The 15,274-nt window shown below is 45.0% G+C and overlaps 1 protein-coding gene across 2 annotated transcripts in view; it reads left to right on the top strand.

Moving 5' to 3' along the window:
- The first annotated feature begins 1,131 nt into the window (after nt 1-1,131).
- LOC139383475 (E3 ubiquitin-protein ligase TRIM9) overlaps nt 1,132-15,274 on the top strand; it is an 89,483-nt gene continuing 75,340 nt past the window's right edge. For both annotated transcript variants that reach the window (XM_071128030.1, XM_071128031.1), the window contains exon 1: nt 1,132-2,063. In XM_071128030.1, coding sequence (XP_070984131.1) covers nt 1,227-2,063 — 837 coding nt within the window. In that variant the 5' untranslated portion in view covers nt 1,132-1,226. The remainder of the gene's footprint in view (nt 2,064-15,274) is intronic.

A 15,274-nucleotide genomic window follows, 5' to 3' on the forward strand; every position in this document is an offset into this window, starting at 1 on the left:
AAAAAAACAGAGCAAACTAGAAAGCTATTTGGCCCTAAACAGAGAGTACACAGCGGCAGAATACCTGACCACTGTGACTGACCCAAAATTAAGGAAAGCTTTGACTATGTACAGACTCAGTGAGCATAGCCTTGCTATTGAGAAAGGCCGCCGTAGGCAGACATGGCTCTCAAGAGAAGACAGGCTATGTGCTCACTGCCCACAAAATTAGGTGGAAACTGAGCTGCACTTCCTAACCTCCTGCCCAATGTATGACCATATTAGAGAGACATATTTCCCTCAGATTACACAGATCCACAAAGAATTCGAAAACAAATCCAATTTTGAAAAACTCCCATTTCTACTGGGTGAAATTCCACAGTGTGCCATGACAGCAGCAAGATTTGTGACCTGTTGCCACAAGAAAAGGGCAACCAGTGAAGAACACACAACATTGTAAATACAACCCATATTTATGCTTATTTATTTTATCTTGTGTCCTTTAACCATTTGTACATTGTTAAAACACTGTATATATATATATATAATATGACATTTGTAATGTCTTTACTGTTTTGAAACCTCTGTATGTGTAATGTTTACTGTTAATTTTTGTTGTTTTTCACTTTATATATTCACTTTGTATGTTGTCTACCTCACTTGCTTTGGCAATGTTAACACATGTTTCCCATGCCAATAAAGCCCTTGAATTGAATTGAATTGAATTGAGAGAGAGAGAGAGAGAGAGAGAGAGAGAGAGAGAGAGAGAGAGAGAGAGAGAGAGAGAGAGAGAGAGAGAGAGAGAGAGAGATCATGTGTATTATTGGTTCATGCTCATAGTTTCATAGCCGACTGTGTTCTTAATTAGTAATATATTGTGTTGTTTCCAATCGATACCACTAAGAGAATTGTGAATGCCAGGCGCTGTCATCATCGTATGGAAATGATGTTGTCGTAGAGCATACCTGACTGGTCTAGAACCATTAGACTGGCGGCTGCTTTGTCCAATAGCTGCTCTGGATTAGCCGACGTTTGCAACACCGTTTGTGTATTGGCTAGAAAGTGAGTTGTCTCTGAATAGTTTGCAGAATATATTTCCCTGCCTCCTTCCAAGGTTGCATTTACTGTGGTGGATGGATGCTGAAAAAGACGACCGCTGGCAGTACACGCAACAGCATTCTGATTTATCAAATATAACAACTTCTCTGGAATTGGGAGATACTATTTCTCTCCGAAGTGAATTTAAAATGGATGAAATGGAAGAAGAATTAAAATGCCCTGTCTGCGGATCTTTTTTCCGGGAGCCGATCCTTCTACCGTGCTCCCACAACATTTGCCTGGCTTGCGCTCGGAATATCCTAGTACAGACACCAGACGCCGAATCTCCACAGAGTAGCCGTGCGTCTGGTTCGGGGCTATCTGATTATGACTATCTAGACCTGGATAAAATGAGCTTGTACAGCGAAGCGGACAGTGGATATGGCTCCTATGGTGGATTCGTAAGTGCCCCGACCACCCCTTGCCAGAAATCCCCAAATGGTGTGCGTGTATTCCCCCCTGCCGTCCCCCAACCTCCTGCTCAGCACCACTTACTAGGACACCAGGGCTCTCTACCCCCTATCCCCCGGAACTCCTGTATCACCTGCCCGCAATGCCATCGCAGCCTCAACCTGGACGAAAGGGGGCTCCGCGGGTTTGCCAAGAACCGGGTGCTGGAAGGGGTTGTGGACCGGTACCAGCAGAGCAAAGCAGCCGCTCTCAAGTGTCAGCTCTGCGAGAAGAGTCCCAAAGAGGCCACTGTGATGTGCGAGCAATGTGACGTGTTCTACTGTGACCCTTGTCGCTTGAGGTGCCACCCCCCTCGAGGTCCGCTAGCCAAGCATCGCCTCGTGCCCCCGGCGCACGGCCGGGTAAGCCGTCGGACAAGTCCCCGGAAGATCTCTACCTGTACAGAGCACGAACTGGAGAACCTGAGCATGTACTGTGTTCAGTGCAAAATGCCGGTGTGTTACCAGTGTTTAGAGGAAGGGAAGCACGGAACACATGAAGTCAAGGCTCTGGGAGCTATGTGGAAACTGCACAAGGTAATGTGCTTTTGCCAAATGGTTACATTTATACCTCTGTTTTGTCTAATGTCATAAAGCGCATTTAACTCACCAATCATAGTCCTAAATTAGCCTCGCAAAGCCGCCTGATCCCATGAGCTTACATACCAGCAAGCACATTTGATTCCTTGGAAGTTGTGGGAATGCAAGTTTTTGGTTTGGTTCTGGGAAGGAAGCCAGAAGTGTCCTCATAGGCCCTGTGTGGCTCAGTTGCTAGAGCATGGCGTGTGCACTGCAGGAGTCGAGGGTTCGATTCCCACAGGGGACAAGAAAAAACACTATTGTAAGAGCGTCTACTAAAATATAGATTGTTTAGATCTGAGAACTGAAGTGAACACTTCACCTGTTCTGAGAACCTTCATGTTTAGTTCTGAGAACCTTCAACATTCTCTAAATCTTGTGAATGTTTTCAATTAAATCTAAAGGTGCGATATGCATAAATTGCGCCACCATTTTCTGGTTGCAAAAATTCTAATAGTTTACCTAATTTCAGTTTATGACAAAAAAAAAAGCAGTGATTGTGTAGAGAATCAATTGTACCATCTGAATCACAGTGAAATATATTTTCCACTGGCAAAAATACAGTATTTTTAGCTGTTTGAAGCTGGTGTACAAAACAGAAAGTAAAAGAAGCAAAAAAACTGAACTTAATTAACGGGCAGCATAGAAAATACGCCCATAGAAGAGATATACCGCTTCTTAGGTCTTGCTTTCAATGAAAATGACAGATCGATAACTCACATTTCTATGTGAATTTGAACTTTCACTGAATGTTTCAATAAGATTGTTAATTACAATGCTATCTTAGGTTAACTGTTCTGAACACCAAGCACCGATAAGACACATGGAAATTAATTGGCTCAGTCATGTAAACACATTTTTTTATTTTTATTATTGTGGCACGGCGTCAGTAAGATTCAAATCTATGATCTTCTGTTAGGTTTCCATGGAAATTAGTTCTCTGCGCCACCAGGATGGAGCTGGCATGACGTGTTTAAAAAAAAAAACTCATACCAAGCTGTTCGTTTTAGTCTATTCCCCATTTCAAGGGAAACATGTCAGATCAGTGTATTACCAATGTTTACAGGAAGGCGAGCACGGGACACATGAAGTGAAGGCTCTGGGAGCTATGTGGAAACTTCACAAGGTAACTTGTTTGCCAAATGGCTACATTTATACCTCTCTGTTTTTCTAATGTCATAACGCTCGTTTAACTCACCAATTCTAGTCTTAAATTAGCTTCGCAAAGCCGCCTGATCCCGTGAGCTTACATTTCAGCTACCACGTTTGGTTCGTTGGAAGTTGTGGGAATGTACGTTTTTGGTTCCCCCATTGGTTCTGAGAATGAAGCCATACATTTCCTGACCGGTAAAACGTTTTTTAAACGTTTTGAGAATTAAAGTGAAAATTTTGCCTGTTCTGGGAATATTCGACTTTAGGTTGCGGGGAGGTTGTAAGAAGGTTTACTATGGTTCTCTGAAAGTTTTCCTCTGATATTTTATCAACGTTTTGAGAATGCTGTGAGAACATTCTCTAAATGTTGTGAATGTTTTGAATGAAATGTAAAGGTTACTTGGAGGTTTTTGCATAACTTCCTTAAAACTTTCACAGAATGTTTCAAAAATACTTTTAATTACACTGCTATCTTAGGTTAACTGTTCTGAACACCAAGCACTGATAAGACACATGGAAATTCATTGGCTCAGTCATGTAAACACATTCATTTTTTTATTGTGGCACGGCGTCAGTAAGATTCAAATCTATGATCTTCTGTTAGGTTTCCATGGAAATTAGTTCTCTGCGCCACCAGGACGGAGCTGGCATGCCGTGTTTTTTTTTTTATAACTCATACAAAGCGGGGGTTTTTTTGAGACTCCATTTCAAAGGTAACAAGCACTCATTAAGATCAGGTGTGGCTAATTAGTGGGCGTGGCCAACACACCTGAACACACTTAACAAGATAGAGGATAGAGTTTTGTCGACACTGAGAACATGTATATGTATATATTTTTAAATCATATTCTTTGAACGTTACTAATGTTTTCTTGTGTTATTTATGGAAAGTTTTTAAATAGAACCATGAGGAAACCTGCAGAAACCGATATAATGAAGTACTGAAATACCCACAGAAGAATGTTGTTTCTTAACATTCTCTGAACGTTCTGAGAACATTACTTTTAATATAACCACGAGGAAACCTTTAGGAAGCGTTATGCTGAAGTATTGACATTCCAACCTAAGAAACATATGGTTCTCAGAACGTTATGTGCTAGCTGGATATATCCTGCACCCTTACCAGAACTATATGGTAAGGTTATATGCACAATAACCATAGGACAACCATACTATCATCAAGCTCTAAGAAACATATGGTTCTCAGAACGTTATGTGCTAGCTGGGATGGTTCTCAGAACATTATGTGCTAGCTGGGATGGTTCTCAGAACATTATGTGCTAACTGGGATGGTTCTCAGAACGTTATGTGCTAACTGGGATGGTTCTCAGAACGTTATGCGCTAACTGGGATGGTTCTCAGAACGTTATGTGCTAACTGGGATGGTTCTCAGAACGTTATGTGCCAGCTGGGATGGTTCTCAGAACGTTATGTGCCAGCTGGGATGGTTCTCAGAACGTTATGTGCCAGCTGGGATGGTTCTCAGAACGTTATGTGCTAACTGGGATGGTTCTCAGAACGTTATGTGCTAACTGGGATGGTTCTCAGAACGTTATGTGTTAACTGGGATGGTTCTAAGAACGTTATGTGCTATCTGGGATGGTTCTCAGAACGTTATGTGTTAACTGGGATGGTTCTCAGAACGTTATGTGCTGTCTGGGATGGTTCTCAGAACGTTATGTGCTGTCTGGGATGGTTCTCAGAACGTTATGTGCTAACTGGGATGGTTCTCAGAACGTTATGTGCAAGCTGGGATGAATGTTGCTGCACAGCATGAAATCAATCAGTCTGGTATTTACAAGGTTACAAGGTTAGTCCTAAATGGGCCCCATATATGAATGTCGTTCATTAATGCAATTGTGGAAACGAATAGCGTGTAGTAGTCTAGATTTAATAAACCTAACCTATACTTTATTTTCAGCTCCAATTGAATTGTGGGTAGCCTAGATTACTAAATAGTGTGTAATAATACAATATGACATTTTTGTTGTTCACTTCAGTCTCTATAGTAGCCTGATAGGCCCGCAGGTCGTCATATCTACTTCAATGTTGTCGGCAGCCCCAAAAATAAATATATATATATATATATATATATAAATCACAGCCGTTTCACCGGAGGTGCCATTGTTCTTTTAACAGACAAGCCTCTTACGCCTTGATGACACCAACAGTGTCATTGCATCAATACTGCTTAATAAATTCTGCATTCAAACTTCTTTTTTTTTCATGATGTAATCCAACATTTTGTTGTTGTTGTTGTGGATATGTGTGCAACAAAAGTTGGGGAGGGGGGGGGTATATTGGGGGGGGGGTATATGGGGGGGGGTATATGGGGGGGTATATGGGGGGATATATGGGGGGGGTATATGGGGGGGTATATGGGGGGGATATATGGGAGGGGTATATGGGGGGGATATATGGGAGGGGTATATGGGGGGGTATATGGGGGGATATATGGGGGGGTATATGGGGGGGATATATGGGGGGGGTATATGGGGGGGGGTATATGGGGGGGATATATGGGAGGGGTATATGGGGGGGTATATGGGGGGGGTATATGGGGGGGTATATGGGGGGATATATGGGGGGGGGTATATGGGGGGGGTGAATATATGGTGAATATACCGCGGCGAAGGACTGTGCTTAGGCACGACACAATGCCTTTTAATGCTATTATAAAACTGGTTAGCAATGTAATTAGAGCAGTAAAATATATATATATATATTGTCATACCCATGGTTTAAGGTCTGATATACCACAGCTTTCAGCCAATCAGCATTCAGTACTTCTTCTAGTGTACCAAAGCAATGCCAAATGCATCATACCGGCTGTATTCCTGTATTCCTGTATTCCTGTATTCTGAAAGTTATGTATCTTGAAAACGTGATTGCAGACATGTCAAATATTGGACTAATGGACGAATGAACTAATGAAACAAATACCAAAATATAGTTTTTTGGGTGGAGTTTTCCTTTAACAAAGTAGCTACAAATATTCAAAAGTATTAAAAAAACGATCTTTTGAAAAAGTTTCAACGGTATTGAAAAAACCATCCTATTTCTGAGCCGACCATCCTGAGGCTGTTTCTATTTCTACACTATTACAGACTGTGGCTTAGGAAGAGGTGACATAGGAGCATTCCCGAATCTATATAGGAAATAGGGTGCACTAGATAGGGGAATAGGGTGCACTAGATAGGGAATAGGGTGCACTAGATAGGGGAATAGGGTGCACTAGATAGGGAATAGGGTGCACTAGATAGGGAATAGGGTGCACTAGAATGGGAATAGGGTGCACTAGATAGGGAATAGGGTGCACCACCCTGGGGCTATTTCTGAGCCCACCACCCTGAGGCTATTTCTGAGCCCACCACCCTGGGGCTATTTCTGAGCCCACCACCCTGAGGCTATTTCTGAGCCCACCACCCTGGGGCTATTTCTGAGCCCACCACCCTGAGGCTATTTCTGAGCCCACCACCCTGAGGCTATTTCTGAGCCCACCACCCTGAGGCTATTTCTGAGCCCACCACCCTGAGGCTATTTCTGAGCCCACCACCCTGAGGCTATTTCTGAGCCCACCACCCTGAGGCTATTTCTGAGCCCACCACCCTGAGGCTATTTCTGAGCCCACCACCCTGCATCCAATGTGCCATGCCCTGAGTAGGAGGACAGGGGTAAACATAGAGCAACTATCTTTAACCCCCACACACTGACACACACCCCCACACACTGACACACATCCCCCACACACACTCTACAGAACCGTGTGTAACAATGTGTATGCTGAGCTGCTGTACAAACACACACGCACACACACACTCCACACCCACTAGGACAGACAGAACACCCTCTAATACAGACAGAACACTCTCTAGGACAGACAGAACACTCTCTAGGACAGACAGAACACTCTCTAGGACAGACAGAACACCCTCTAGGAGAGACAGAACACCCTCTAATACAGACAGAACACTCTCTAGGACAGACAGAACACTCTGTAGGACAGACAGAACACTCTAGGACAGACAGAACACTCTCTAGGACAGACAGAAAACCCTCTAGGACAGACAGAACACTCTGTAGGACAGACAGAACACTCTCTAGGACAGACAGAACACGCTAGGACAGTCAGAAAACCCTCTAGGACAGACAGAACACTCTCTAGGACAGACATAACACCCTCTAGGACAGACAGAACACTATAGGACAGACAGAACACCCTCTAGGACAAACAGAACACTCTAGGACAGACAGAACACCCTCTAGGACAGACAGAACACCCTCTAGGACAGACAGAACACTCTAGGACAGACAGAACACCCTCTAGGACAGACAGAACACTCTCTAGGACAGACAGAACACTCTCTAGGACAGACAGAACACCCTCTAGGAGAGACAGAACACTCTCTAGGACAGACAGAAAACCCTCTAGTACAGACAGAACACTCTCTATGACAGACAGAACACCCTCTAGGACAGACAGAACACTCTAGGACAGACAGAACACCCTCTAGGACAGACAGAACACTCTCTAGGACAGATAGAACACCCTCTAGGACAGTCAGAAAACCCTATAGGACAGACAGAACACCCTCTAGGACAGACAGAACACCCTCTAGGACAGACAGAACACCCTCTACAACAGACAGAACACCCTCTACGACAGACAGAACACTCTCTAGGACAGACAGAAAACCCTCTAGGACAGACAGAACACTCTCTAGGACAGACAGAACACTCTCTAGGACAGACATAACACCCTCTAGGACAGACATAACACTATAGGACAGACAGAACACCCTCTAGGACAGACAGAACACTCTCTAGGACAGACAGAACACTCTCTAGGACAGACAGAACACCCTCTAGGAGAGACAGAACACTCTCTAGGACAGACAGAAAACCCTCTAGGACAGACAGAACACTCTCTAGGACAGACAGAACACCCTCTAGGACAGACAGAACACTCTAGGACAGACAGAACACCCTCTAGGACAGACAGAACACTCTCTAGGACAGACAGAACACCCTCTAGGACAGACAGAACACTCTCTAGGACAGACAGAACACCCTCTAGGAGAGACAGAACACCCTCTAATACAGACAGAACACTCTCTAGGACAGACAGAACACTCTGTAGGACAGACAGAACACTCTAGGACAGACAGAACACTCTCTAGGACAGACAGAAAACCCTCTAGGACAGACAGAACACTCTGTAGGACAGACAGAACACTCTCTAGGACAGACAGAACACTCTAGGACAGTCAGAAAACCCTCTAGGACAGACAGAACACTCTCTAGGACAGACATAACACCCTCTAGGACAGACAGAACACTATAGGACAGACAGAACACCCTCTAGGACAAACAGAACACTCTAGGACAGACAGAACACCCTCTAAGACAGACAGAACACCCTCTAGGACAGACAGAACACTCTAGGACAGACAGAACACCCTCTAGGACAGACAGAACACTCTCTAGGACAGACAGAACACTCTCTAGGACAGACAGAACACCCTCTAGGAGAGACAGAACACTCTCTAGGACAGACAGAAAACCCTCTAGTACAGACAGAACACTCTCTAGGACAGACAGAACACCCTCTAGGACAGACAGAACACTCTAGGACAGACAGAACACCCTCTAGGACAGACAGAACACTCTCTAGGACAGATAGAACACCCTCTAGGACAGTCAGAAAACCCTATAGGACAGACAGAACACCCTCTAGGACAGACAGAACACCCTCTAGGACAGACAGAACACCCTCTACAACAGACAGAACACCCTCTACGACAGACAGAGCACTCTCTAGGACAGTCAGAAAACCCTCTAGGACAGACAGACAGAAAACCCTCTAGAACAGACAGAATACCCTCTAGGACAGACAGACAGAATACCCTCTAGGACAGACAGACAGAAAACCCTCTAGGACAGACAGACAGAGCACCCTCTAGGACAGACAGACAGCCTTAGAAACACTGACAGTGTCACACACACTACCACACACACACACACACACACACACACACGCACACACACCCAGACAGATAGACTCAATGTAACGCCAGTACACCAGTGTGTTTTCCTAGGTAGTATTCCCTACACCTAGCAGACAGTAGGAAACTGATGGACGACCATTCAGCTGTCAATTCAATTCAAGGGGCTTTATTGACATGGGAAACATGTGTTAACATTGCCAAAGCAAGTGAGGTAGACAACATACACAAGTGAAATAAACAATCAAAATGAACAGTAAACATTACACATACAGAAGTTTCAAAACAATAAAGACATTACAAATGTCATATTATATATATATACAGTGTTTTAACAATGTACAAATGGTTAAAGGACACAAGATAAAATAAATAAGCATAAATATGGGTTGTATTTACAATGGTGTTTGTTCTTCACTGGTTGCCCTTTTCTCGTGGCAACAGGTGTCTCTCACTGTGATTACATTTGGTTTCAACTGCATCTCTATCCATGTTATTTCAGCATCTAGTACCATACACTGTGCCAGCAGGGGATTCCATTAACAACTACACTATTACAGACTGTGGCTTAGGAAGAGGTGAGCATTCCCGAATCTATATAGGAAATAGGGTGCACTAGATAGGGGAATAGGGTGCACTAGATAGGGAATAGGGTGCACTAGATAGGGAATAGGGTGCACTAGAATGGGAATAGGGTGCACTATATAGGGAATAGGTTGCACTAGATAAGGAATAGGTTGCACTAGATAGGGAATAGGGTGAACTAGATAGGGTGCACTAGATAGAGAAAAGGGTGCACTAGATAGGGAATAGGTTGCACTAGATAAGGAATAGGTTGCACTAGATAGGGAATAGGGTGAACTAGATAGGGTGCACTAGATAGAGAAAAGGGTGCACTAGATAGGGAATAGGTTGCACTAGATAAGGAATAGGTTGCACTAGATAGGGAATAGGGTGAACTAGATAGGGTGCACTAGATAGAGAAAAGGGTGCACTAGATAGGGAATAGAGTGCACTAGATAGGGTGCACTATATAGAGAAAAGGGTGCACTAGATAGGGAATAGGGTGCACTAGATAGGGGAATAGGGTGCACTAGATAGGGGAATAGGGTGCACTAGATAGGGGAATAGGGTGCACTATATAGGGAATAGGTTGCACTAGATAAGGAATAGGTTGCACTAGATAGGGAATAGGGTGAACTAGATAGGGTGCACTAGATAGAGAAAAGGGTGCACTAGATAGGGAATAGGGTGCACTAGATAGGGTGCACTATATAGAGAAAAGGGTGCACTAGATAGGGGAATAGGGTGCACTAGATAGGGGAATAGGGTGCACTAGATAGGGGAATAGGGTGCACTATATAGGGAATAGGTTGCACTAGATAAGGAATAGGTTGCACTAGATAGGGAATAGGGTGAACTAGATAGGGTGCACTAGATAGAGAAAAGGGTGCACTAGATAGGGAATAGGGTGCACTAGATAGGGTGCACTATATAGAGAAAAGGGTGCACTAGATAGGGGAATAGGGTGCACTAGATAGGGGAATAGGGTGCTCTAGATAGGGGAATAGGGTGCACTAGATAGGGGAATAGGGTGCACTATATAGGGAATAGGTTGCACTAGATAAGGAATAGGTTGCACTAGATAGAGAATAGGGTGAACTAGATAGGGTGCACTAGATAGAGAAAATGGTGCACTAGATAGGGAATAGGGTGCACTAGATAGGGTGCCCTATATAGAGAAAGGGGTGCACTACAGTACTTCCGGCGCCGACAGAGATGGCCGCCTCGCTTCGCGTTCCTAGGAAACTATGCAGTTTTTTGTTTTTTTACGTGTTATTTCTTACATTAGTACCCCAGGTCATCTTAGGTTTCATTACATACAGTCGAGAAGAACTACTGAATATAAGATCAGCATCAACTCACCATCAGTACGACCAAGAATATGTTTTTCGCGACGCGGATCCTGTGTTCTGCCTTACAAACAGGACAACGGAGTGGATCCTATGCAGCGACCCAAAAAAACGACTCCGAAAGAGAGGGAAACGAGGCGGTCTTCTGGTCAGACTCCGGAGACGGGCACAGCGCGCACCACTCCCTAGCATTCTTCTTGCCAATGTCCAGTCTCTTGACAACAAGGTTGATGAAATCCGAGCAAGGGTAGCATTCCAGAGGGACATCAGAGACTGTAACGTTCTTTGCTTCACGGAAACGTGGCTTACTGGAGAGACGCAATCCGAAGCGGTGCAGCCAACAGGTTTCTCCACGCATCGCGCAGACAGGAAAAAACATCTTTCTGGTAAAAAGAGGGGCGGGGGCGTATGCCTTATGACTAACGTGACATGGTGCGATGAAAGAAACATACAGGAACTCAAATCCTTCTGTTCACCTGATTTAGAATTCCTCACAATCAAATGTAGACCGCATTATCTACCAAGAGAATTCTCTTCGATTATAATCACAGCCGTATATATCCCCCCCCAAGCAGACACATCGATGGCTCTGAACGAACTTTATTTAACTCTCTGCAAACTGGAAACAATTTATCCGGAGGCTGCATTCATTGTAGCTGGGGATTTTAACAAGGCTAATCTGAAAACAAGACTCCCCAAATTTTATCAGCATATCGATTGCGCAACCAGGGGAGGAAAGACCTTGGACCATTGTTACTCTAACTTCCGCGACGCATATAAGGCCCTGCCCCGCCCCCCTTTCGGAAAAGCTGACCACGACTCCATTTTGTTGATCCCTGCCTACAGACAGAAACTAAAACAAGAGGCTCCCACGCTGAGGTCTGTCCAACGCTGGTCCGACCAAGCTGACTCCACACTCCAAGACTGCTTCCATCACGTGGACTGGGAGATGTTTCGTATTGCGTCAGATAACAACATTGACGAATACGCTGATTCGGTGTGCGAGTTCATTAGAACGTGCGTTGAAGATGTCGTTCCCATAGCAACGATTAAAACATTCCCTAACCAGAAACCGTGGATTGATGGCAGCATTCGTGTGAAACTGAAAGCGCGAACCACTGCTTTTAATCAGGGCAAGGTGTCTGGTAACATGACCGAATACAAACAGTGCAGCTATTCCCTCCGCAAGGCTATCAAACAAGCTAAGCGCCAGTACAGAGACAAAGTAGAATCTCAATTCAACGGCTCAGACACAAGAGGCATGTGGCAGGGTCTACAGTCAATCACGGACTACAGGAAGAAACCCAGCCCAGTCACGGACCAGGATGTCTTGCTCCCAGGCAGACTAAATAACTTTTTTGCCCGCTTTGAGGACAATACAGTGCCACTGACACGGCCTGCAACGAAAACATGCGGTCTCTCCTTCACTGCAGCCGAGGTGAGTAAGACATTTAAACGTGTTAACCCTCGCAAGGCTGCAGGCCCAGATGGCATCCCCAGCCGCGCCCTCAGAGCATGCGCAGACCAGCTGGCCGGTGTGTTTACGGACATATTCAATCAATCCCTATACCAGTCTGCTGTTCCCACATGCTTCAAGAGGGCCACCATTGTTCCTGTTCCCAAGAAAGCTAAGGTAACTGAGCTAAATGACTACCGCCCCGTAGCACTCACATCCGTCATCATGAAGTGCTTTGAGAGACTAGTCAAGGACCATATCACCTCCACCCTACCTGACACCCTAGACCCACTCCAATTTGCTTACCGCCCAAATAGGTCCACAGACGATGCAATCTCAACCACACTGCACACTGCCCTAACCCATCTGGACAAGAGGAATACCTATGTGAGAATGCTGTTCATCGACTACAGCTCGGCATTCAACACCATAGTACCCTCCAAGCTCGTCATCAAGCTCGAGACCCTGGGTCTCGACCCCGCCCTGTGCAACTGGGTACTGGACTTCCTGACGGGCCGCCCCCAGGTGGTGAGGGTAGGCAACAACATCTCCTCCCCGCTGATCCTCAACACTGGGGCCCCACAAGGTTGCGTTCTGAGCCCTCTCCTGTACTCCCTGTTCACCCACGACTGCGTGGCCACGCACGCCTCCAACTCAATCATCAAGTTTGCGGACGACACAACAGTGGTAGGCTTGATTACCAACAACGATGAGACGGCCTACAGGGAGGAGGTGAGGGCCCTCGGAGTGTGGTGTCAGGAAAACAACCTCACACTCAACGTCAACAAAACTAAGGAGATGATTGTGGACTTCAGGAAACAGCAGAGGGAACACCCCCCTATCCACATCGATGGAACAGTAGTGGAGAGGGTAGCAAGTTTTAAGTTCCTCGGCATACACATCACAGACAAACTGAATTGGTCCACTCACACAGACAGCATCGTGAAGAAGGCGCAGCAGCGCCTCTTCAACCTCAGGAGGCTGAAGAAATTCGGCTTGTCACCAAAAGCACTCACAAACTTCTACAGATGCACAATCGAGAGCATCCTGGCGGGCTGTATCACCGCCTGGTATGGCAACTGCACCGCCCTCAACCGTAAGGCTCTCCAGAGGGTAGTGAGGTCTGCACAACGCATCACCGGGGGCAAACTACCTGCCCTCCAGGACACCTACACCACCCGATGTCACAGGAAGGCCATAAAGATCATCAAGGACATCAACCACCCGAGCCACTGCCTGTTCACCCCGCTATCATCCAGAAGGCGAGGTCAGTACAGGTGCATCAAAGCTGGGACCGAGAGACTGAAAAACAGCTTCTATCTCAAGGCCATCAGACTGTTAAACAGCCACCACTGAGTGGCTGCTGCCAACACACTGACACTGACTCAACTCCAGCCACTTTAATAATGGGAATTGATGGGAAATGATGTAAATATATCACTAGCCACTTTAAACAATGCTACCTTATATAAATGTTACTTACCCTACATTATTCATCTCATACGCATACGTATATTGTCACACCCTGGTCAAAGTATTTTGTGTTTATCTTTATTTATTTGGTCAGGCCAGGGTGTGGCATGGGTTTTTGTATGTGGTGTGTATGTATGGGGATTGTAGCTAGTGGGGTGTTCTAGTTAAGTCTATGGCTGTCTGAAGTGGTTCTCAATCAGAGGCAGGTGTTTATCGTTGTCTCTGATTGGGAACCATATTTAGGCAGCCATATTCTTTGAGTTTGTCGTGGGTGATTGTCCTTAGTGTTAGTTTGCACCAGTTTAGGCTGTTTCGGTTTTCATTACGTTTATTATTTTGCACTGTTTGTATTTAGATTCGTGTTGCTATAGTCACAATAAACATGGATCGCAATCTACACGCCGCATTTTGGTCCGACTCTCCTTCTCATATAGAAAACCGTTACATATATACTGTACTCTATATCATCGACGGTATCCTTATGTAATACATGTATCACTAGCCACTTTATACTATACTATGCCACTTTGTTTACATACTCATCTCATTTGTACATACTGTACCCGATACCATCTACTGTATCTTGCCTATGCTGCTCTGTACCATCACTCATTCATATATCCTTATGTACATATTCTTTATCCCCTTACACTGTGTACAAGACAGTAGTTTTGGAATTGTTAGTTAGATTACTTGTTATTACTGCATTGTCGGAACTAGAAGCACAAGCATTTCGCTACACTCGCATTAACATCTGCTAACCATGTGTATGTGACAAATAAAATTTGATTTGATTTGATTTAGATAGGGAATAGGGTGCACTAGATAGGGGAATAGGGTGCACTAGATAGGGAATAGGGTGCACTAGATAAGGAATAGGGTGCATTAGATAGGGGAATAGGGTGCACTAGATAGGGGAATAGGGTGCACTAGATAGGGGAATAGGTTGCACTAGATAGGGAATAGGGTGCACTAGATAGGGGAATAGGTTGCACTACATAGGGAATAGGGTGCACTAGATAGGGAATAGGGTGCATTAGATAGGGAATAGGGTGCATTAGATAGGGGAATAGGGTGCACTAGATAGGGAATAGGGTGCACTAGATAGGGAATAGGGTGCACTAGATAGGGAATAGGGTGCATTAGATAGGGGAATAGGGTGCACTAGAT

This window comes from Oncorhynchus clarkii, chromosome 25 (genome assembly GCF_045791955.1).
Source record: "Oncorhynchus clarkii lewisi isolate Uvic-CL-2024 chromosome 25, UVic_Ocla_1.0, whole genome shotgun sequence".
NCBI lineage: Eukaryota > Metazoa > Chordata > Actinopteri > Salmoniformes > Salmonidae > Oncorhynchus > Oncorhynchus clarkii.